General features: G+C 38.4%; 1 protein-coding gene across 1 annotated transcript in view; it reads right to left on the reverse strand.

The window, feature by feature from the left end:
• Positions 1 to 861: 861 nt before the first annotated feature.
• Positions 862 to 8881, reverse strand: part of LOC104388414 (chromosome unknown open reading frame, human C11orf74) — a 30310-nt gene continuing 22290 nt past the window's right edge. The window contains 4 exon segments of the mRNA XM_009997278.1: positions 862 to 909; positions 911 to 1006; positions 5202 to 5279; positions 5281 to 5358. Coding sequence (XP_009995580.1) covers positions 862 to 909; positions 911 to 1006; positions 5202 to 5279; positions 5281 to 5358 — 300 coding nt within the window.

Below are 8881 nucleotides of genomic sequence, written 5' to 3' on the forward strand. Positions count from 1 at the left end.
CTGTTACACCCACAGGGAGTAACTCTGAGCATTAATAATATCCAAGCTTGCACCACAGCCAGTGAAGGAAACAACCCTTCAGATCCCTGACCCAGCGGAAGGACTGCTACACTTCCCATAGAACTCAAGTTGCTCCTCCCCAATAACTCAGGATCCATCAAGACTGTGGAAGAAAACAGTATCTTTCTGGTATCTCGCAAGTAAGCCACAAGTTTAATACAGGTAAGTTCACTGACTGACCTGGATGCATACCTCTATTGCATGTCAATGAAGTCATGAATACCAAGGGGTAACAGACACACAAACTTCACTTCCAACAGGTTCAACCAATATCAGAGATTTTGCAGTCCAAAATTGTTGTCAGTGTCACAGGGAGAAAATCCTATTCCCTACTGCAGCAGCCCGTAAGCAGATTGCAAGTAGCACTCAAAGTTTCTCAAAGTTTCCTGTTCTATATGTGAGCTTTGCGTCTTTGCCTTTAATTTTAATTTAACTTAATTTTTAATTTTTATTTTATGCTATATTTTTTATCTGAACTGTAAGGATGTTTAGAAGAGACCATGAATAGAAAAGGAGAATGTCCCTCACAAACCTCTGTCAAAAATATTAAAGAGAATACAAGCTGCAAAAAGAAAATGCATATACTATTCATTCTCCACCTCACAAACACTGAAACAATTCTAAGTAACTAACTCCATGTACATGTATAAAATTGAATATGTACCTAATGTATGTTCTTACATCCTGGTAATGTAGAAGAGGGAAATGTGTCTCCTCTGTGAAAGATAATGAAATGAAAGGTACAAGCCAAAAACCAAGACAGGGGAAGGTCAATAAAATGTCATGTTCAGGAAAAATAGCCTACATATCTGTCCCCTTTTTCTTCTCTTCAGACAATTCTGTAATGGCCATTAAGCTCAGCTTCAGAGAACTTAGGGGTCAGGACCACATTGTCATAATCAACTTCCTCATCAAGTGAGAATGGTTGGACATCATCCCCTAGTAGCTGTAATGAGGAAAAAACAGATACATAAATAATATTGCTGCAAGTGATTGTGAGCAAGCTCAAAATATAAACTTCTAATTAATATTTAACTAAACTATTTTTTCTGACCATAGCACTCTCAGCTGATGAAGCTAATTTTAAGTAAAAGAATAAATTCAATTATTCAATTTGACCTAATTTAAGCCATTTAATGTGCCCTATTTTTTATTGCACTGTATCTGCATGAGTATCATTAGCTACTTTAGCTTAAGGCAAGGAATCTACAAAACCCCTTACACAAGTCTATTACATCCCTGCCACTTTAAGCAGTAGTGCAGTAGTGCAGCAGTGCTGTGTACAAGTTATGTACAGCTATGTTACATTTCAAACACAGACTCCATACCCTTAAAATCTGGGCTAGTATCACATGAGGCTTCAGTGTACATGCACCTGATACTAACGTAACATGCTTCCCAAAACATAGTTTCAGTAAAAAGAATGTGTGAGCTGAGCAAAAAGACGTTTGACCTTACTGAAACTCATGCAATTGGCTTTGGCCCATCAATCAAGCCTGTCTAGATCCATCTACCCTCACACAGATTGACACCTGCACCCAGCTTAGTGTCCTCTGCAAATTTACTAAGGGTATACTCTGTCCCCTCATCTAGATAATTGATAAAGACATTAAACAGGAATGGCCCCAGTACTGAGCCCCGAGGAACACCATTTGTGACTGGCTGTAAGCTGGATTTAACTCCATTGACCACAACTCTTTAGTTTTTATCCAACCATTTTTTTAACCCAGCAGAGCTTATGCCCATCCAAGCTGTGAGCAAGAGACCGCTGATCTTTATTTTGAACTAACCTTAACATATTTTGCCGATCTTATGGAGGACTGGAAGTTTTAGGGCCTGATTGATTACTGTTTGTTTGCCAATCGTTTTTATTTTCTGTATTGGAATCCTGTCCTTTTCCCCTCCTCCGCTGTCTTTTAGACTTTCTTTTCTTTGCAGGAGGGGGGTTATTTAATTTTCCAAACTACTGGATCTTTCCCTCTAATTAGACCTTGAGTTAGGCCTTTTAGGCCAATCTTCTATCAAGTCTTTCAGGTGCTGATAAGAATAATTCCAAGACAAAAGCCTCCGTGGGATACCTATACGCCTGGCTTCCTCCTTAAGCTTAGCATATGGCCCCATGTTATCTTGTGATGAAGCACGTTGATTTTCATTGATTTTCGGGGCATTGCTTTCTGTGTGCACTGTTCGGTTTTCTGTTTCATTTACCTCTATTCACGACTGTCCAGTCACCCCGTGATTTCTCTTGCTGCTTAGGAGGAGGGTGGTTCTGGGGTGGCCTAGCAGCCACATCAGCATATGAAGGTTGAGTGACTTGTCTGACTGCAGAAGAGTTGTGAGAATATTCAGAAACAAATACACCATACTCCTTGCTGTAATTTATCAATTCTTTGTCCAAAGAAGACCATGTAAATCCTTGCATATTTCCATTTCAGAGTTTATCTGTAATTTGAATTAATACCTCTTTAATTTGTCCAGGGAGTCTCCTGATTAGAACATTCAGTCTTTTGGGTTTCCCTCCCGCCTCCCAAGGGTGCCACCAGCATGCTCAGCTTGCTCCCTGAAATGCCTGTACACCAATGCACACAGCATGGGGAATAAACAGGAGGAGTTAGCAGCCTGCGTGCACTCCAAGTGCACTCTAAGGGTTATGATCTGGTGGCAATTACAGAGACATGGTGGGACAGCTCACATGACTGGAATATGGTCATGGACGGCTATGTCCTTTTTAGGAAAGACAGGTCAGCAAAGCGAGGCAGAGAAATTGCTCTTTATGTGAGTTCTGTCCAGGGGCTGATGAGGAGCAAGTGGAAAGTCTGTGGGCAGGCTGGCATGGGTGATACAGTTGCGGGGGTCTATTACAGACCTGATAAGAACAAGGGAGTTGATGAGGTTTTCTACAGGCAGCTGAAAGCAGTCTCGCAACTTGGTCCTCATGGGGGATTTTAACTACCCAGATATTTGCTGGAAGGCCTACTCAGCCAGCCAGTCACAGTCTAGAAGGTTCCCCCAGTGCATTGATAACTTCTTGATACAAATGGTGGACGAACCAACTAGGAGAGGAGTGCTGGTGGAACTTGTACTCTCCAACAAGGAGGGTCTAGAGCATGAGTCTTATGAGGAGCAGCTGAGGGGAGAACTTACACTCTCTACAACTACCTGAAATGAGATAGTGGAGAGGTGGATGCTAGTTTCTACATCCACATAACAAATCATAGGACAAGAAGACATGGCTTCAGTTGTGCCAGGAGAGATTTAGATTGTATAATAGGAAAGATTTATTCGCCAAAAGGGTTGTCAAGCACTGGAACAGACTGCCTAGGGAACTGGATGAGTTACTCTCCCTGGAGATAACGTGTAGATGTAGTGCTTAAGGACATTGCTTAGTGGTGGACTTCGCAATTTAGGTTTATTGTTGGATTTTATGATCTTAAAGGTCTCTTCCAACCTAGATGATTCTATGATTCTGTTCCAGGGAAAATATTTTTCTCTTTCTAAGCAAGTCCTGCCATGAACAATGCAAGACTTAGCTTTCAATGCAAGGACAATTTGAAGCACTGAGGGATTTTAAAATAGACCTGCTCAATCTTGACAGTTCTGTATCATCTAAATGTAGACATAAATATACAAAATATGTGCATAATTTAGGGGAAAGACTTCTTAATCTTGAGAAGCATGGCACCAGCCAAACAGTTGTGAAATCTTCTTGAACAATGCAGCAACCCTTAAACCAATGTAATAATCCTCAGTTTGTCTTTCATAACCCAACTTTTCCTCAAATGGAAATGAATGTTGTATGCAGTGGGATCTGCATCTATTTTTCATTAATTATTGTTTAAAGATCCATATTCAGTCCTTTATGAACACTGCAGGCTGCTACAACTCTTCATCTTCTTTGGCTTTATACAGAAGTTATCAAATGAAAAAATGAAAAACATAAAATCTCATTCCAGGGGTTTTTGTGTGCCAATGGAGATTTCTAAAGGCAAAAACCTTGAATTATGTCAATTGTTAGGGAAAAGAGCGAGCATTTTTATGCACAGAATGGTATTAAAGCTTGAAAGGTCACTTCAGAACATTTACTTTTCCCCAAAGCAGACTAGTTCTTATAGTAAAGATTTTATTGCAGAGAACTAAACCCAACTGAGCTCAGAAAAGGAGGCACCATTTGCACTGCTATAACATCAAACCTTCATTAGTCACAAGACATTTATAAACTTGATTTAAGCCTCGCAGGCATATCCAACTATTAAAACTGGCCCCATTAGCTTGAAGCTAACTTCAACTTCTGTTACAATGACCAAGCAGGCAAAAAGAATGGTGAAGTGTTCTCTGCGATAAAAACATACTCAAAATTAATGCTCACCCTGTCTATTAGGATAGGAAGTTTAACGACTTAAAATAAGCCTGTGAGCAATGCACACTTTCTGTTCCAGTTTGGAAAGAACTGAAATTCTGAGGGAAAATGGCAGTTCTAAATTAAAGCTTGTATTGATTGTGTCTGATTAAAAGACTCAGTCTCCATAATGCAAACTTCTCCACACCAGATAAAGAAAATGCAGATCTTCAGCAGCATCCTGCTGCTATTCATTTCCAAGAGGACAAATGCCAATTCTGATCACAATATACTCTACAAACTTTTTTCTTTTAAATGTCATAATAAAGGGATTGTTCACTACTTCCTTGAAGGTGGTTGCTATACTCAGCCCAATGAGAACTGCAGGATGTCATAGATCACAAGATCACTGGAAAATTAAATGGCACATCATTCTGCATAAGCAATTATTTTTTAAAAGGTCAGGAAGTGCAAGAGTTTACTTGAATATTCTGTGAATTACACCAATTTATTAAAAAGTCCACATACAGTTTGAAGTATTGAAGTACATGTTTTGAAAAGGTAGTATTATATAGCAGCAGTGTTCTAGATTTAAAAGTGCATTTCTATTAGAGCAATTTTCTCAATTCTTAATGTATTTAAGAATTCATCGTTAATTTAAAAATTGATAATGTGATTTGCTAACTCCTAGCACTTCCACATTATCTATATATACCTCTGTTCCTGTGGAAAGAACATTAGAAGCCAAAAGGGTAAAAAATAATCCAAGTTTCCAATGTTTAAATAAATAAATCTGACATTATGCTCTTTGAGCTTTGCTGTCTGATGGCCATGTAACTGACAAGGTTCTAAATTTCAGTTGAATTGGCCTATCAAGAAAAGGGAGTACAATAAGTCACTGTCTGTTCCACCTCTGCTGAGAGAACTAATGACCCTGCAGAATAAAAAGCAATCAACTTATGCTTCCATTAAATGTAAAAATTACATATTCCTGTGTAAAATCCTGTAATGCTCAGACACAGGCAGAAGCTTGTTAGTCAAAGTGTTCTGTACGTTCTGTTGCATATAATATAGACATCTATCTTCAAAACAGATCCATGCAGTCCTGAGCTAAAATCTAGATAATAAAATACACTACACAAAGGAAAAATCAAGATTTGTTGAAAATAGACAGGTAGCTGAAACAAAGAAATTGAATTCAACAGCAAAAAAACTCACTGTTAAGCCATATTCTTTATTGAGGGTGCAGGGGCAGTAAGTACTCCTACAAGTTAGCAAAACACCCCAACTAATATACACCAAAAAACCCAGCATGTTCAGTTTCATGCCAATGAGTTCCCAGAATTCTTTTACATAGTAATTTTATTCCCTGGAACTATTTAAATACTTGTTTTGTAATTATGCATGCTCCAGGGTCCCCTGTGGGGTTCTTTGTAGATTCTAGTCCTTTGTCTTCTTCAGTCCTGTCTCCTGCTGGTCTCAACCAATTTCCAACAGTTTTTTTAATTTATTTACAACTAAAAAGCCTAGGGATTGCCCAGGTGGGGTCCATTGTTAAGACAAGTCTTAGAAGACTTAGAAGACCACAACCTGCAGAGCGAACTTAATAGAACAAATTAATAATTTTAGTAAATTTCTATTAAGGTTAATTCTGTATTTCTATCTACTAAAGAATATTCTGCAACTATCATAGCTCTTCTTTCTTGAGGACACTGAAATAAAAATCTGAATGTAGATGCCCCTAAACTCAAACACCTGGGATTAGATTAATATATTTCATAACACAGAAGGTCCTGAGTAGACATGTCTGCACTATGAGTAACAAAATACCAGACTGAATCTTGGTCTTGCCATTGATTCCTCAGCAGCTTCATTAAATAATTTTTAGCTAGAGTTTCATAAGTAATAAAGAAATAGAGCATAAAGAATCTGCAAAGCACGATATCATGACTGTCTGAAAACATTAGGTAAAAATATCTTGTAGAAATATTAATATTCCCTCCTTTGGTGCCACATGACTGTCTTGTCCAAGGATATTTCATGGATGCTTGTTCCTCACTGAGCTTTCAAAAAAGAAGTACATGAGAGGACTTCCCTATATTTGGGACACAGGAGCACAGACTTTTCACATGGTCAAGATTTGGTCCACAGTTTACAGATGCACAGAACTTCTGAATTACTTTTCTTGTACATACTTAAGCAAAATGTTCATACTGGGAACAGTCTGCTTTCTGTGATAGATCAGAAGCATATGCCTCAGATTTAGAACTATCTTTCAACATGAATCAACCTCAGCTCTGCTACAGCACAGATGTGTCCATCTTGTTTCAGTAATGTTTTTATGAAGGAACTTAAGGGGGCCATATTGTTGTCAGTTATTAATTGAAAAAAAGTAATATTTGAGGGGAAAAGTCACATCTGGGAAAAAATCACATTTGAGAAAAAATCACATAAAAGAGAACACAAGGGAAACGTAGAATAAAAATAAGGCCTAGATTACCGTGAACAGTAAGAATTAGACAAAACCAGATTCCAATTAGAGAAAAACACTCTCCAATTAGTCAACAGCCCAGCCTTGAGACAGGCCTGCAGAATAGATGAAAGGGATGGAAACAAGCACTCCCCACAGCTTATCTTGGTTACAGCCTTGAGCACTGGGAAAAAAACACATTGAATAATTTAAATAATAATATTAATGTATTAGTGACCATTAGCATACTAACATTCACAGCCACAGGCTAGAGGGAGCCCTAATAACAACAAGCCCCTTACACTTTGAGCATGCCTAGTGAAATTCCTGAGCATTGCCACTTTAAATGGAAGCAAGGAATTAGTTGACTAATCGTGTGTGCCAGTGATAGAATAATATTAAAGCTCTTTCTCACATTTTTAGGTATAAAAATAGCACTTGTGTTTCAGGAAACTGAGCTCGATTTGAGGAATGCCACCACCTGTCCTAGTTTGAGCCAGGATGAAGCCAATTTTCCTTTTACTGTTTTTTTTTCTTCTTCACTTAAAGCTCCCTTTTAACTAGCAGCAAGTTTTCCAGCTAGTGGACTGCTATTGAGTGGCTATATCATATCCTGTACCAAGCACAAACCTCAGGAAAGATTGAAAGGTACAATGGTCTGTTGAAAGCTACCCTGAAGGTAATGGGTAGTGGAACTTTCAAAACTTTTCAAAAATTGGGACAAAAATTTGGCAAAGACCACCTGATTAATTAACACCAGAAAATCCTTCAAGGGGGCTGATCCTGCTCAATCAGGCCTTCTACATACAGTAAATTGGGATAAAGCTCCTGTGGTGTGTGAAAGGAATCTGTTGGGTAAAAGTATTTGGGTTTTTCCTGCTTCAGGTAAAGGTAAACCTGTCTGGGGTGTTGCTTTTGCTCAGGGACCTGGACATACTTGGGATGTGATATCCTTCCATACCTGGGTGGGAGAGGAAGGGGATCGAGAGATTTGTTGTCACTGGTTTAATTGCCGATCCTGAGTCAAACCGTGACACCATCCTGCTTTTCTGCACAGAACTGGATATTACAGCAAATATCTCGACTCTCTGTGTGGATTGGCCTCTTGCACACTGGGTAATGGACACTGCTTTAGGGACAACAATATGTCTTGTTATTTAGTCAAAGGATTATGTAAATTTACCTACTATTTTTTCTGGCTCATACACAAAATTCTTTACAACTTTATACTACATTTTAGTAGCATGATTCCATCTTGAAAAGTTAGAATAAATTTTCAAACACTTGGTTACATGTTAGTTAATGGAATCAACAAAAGGGTACATAGATCCAGGGTGAAAAGGAAGAAATGGCAATTTATCTCTACCTGCTCACTTTTATCACAGTAGTAGAGTTACAGACCTTTCATTCTTGTGTAAATCTGCATTTGAAAATAATTATTTCCTAGCTAGACCTTTGCAAAAATTCCACTATCTAATTCTTTATTTAGTTTTCTTTTTGGGAACTGGGTACTATTTCAAAGCCAGCAGGGCTTTGGACTTCTAAAATGGCATTTTCTTTTTAAAAAGAGATTAATTAGTTCTCATGGATCTCTCATTCCTGGATTTTTCTTTGGGTTCATGATTTACTTGTAAGTGGTTTCCAGTTTTCACCCCTATTCTCTTGGTTGCTTAATCAGAGTACCTGAACTTACTCTGCATCAGTTATATGAGAAGGTTTTCCAAGAAGAACAGTGCAGCCCACAGGTATATATGCTATGTCTCTACATGCTCAGCAACTGCTTTTTTTGTTCTTTCATAACTTCACTCAAAACTATTTGTAGAACTGAAGGAATATGTGAATGCTCATTTAAAGGCAAGGGCATGTTCCACTATTGTTTTAAACTTGGGCCGTAAATATATACACTCACTTAAAGAAGGAAACCCTGGACATCACCTCCTGATACAAATACTGATTAATTCTGTACTAAGAGCTGCCTACACCCCACCCCCCCCCCACCCCCCCAACAAACCCCA

This window comes from Chaetura pelagica, unplaced genomic scaffold (genome assembly GCF_000747805.2).
Source record: "Chaetura pelagica isolate M959 unplaced genomic scaffold, ChaPel_1.0 scaffold134, whole genome shotgun sequence".
In the NCBI taxonomy this organism is placed as follows: domain Eukaryota; kingdom Metazoa; phylum Chordata; class Aves; order Apodiformes; family Apodidae; genus Chaetura; species Chaetura pelagica.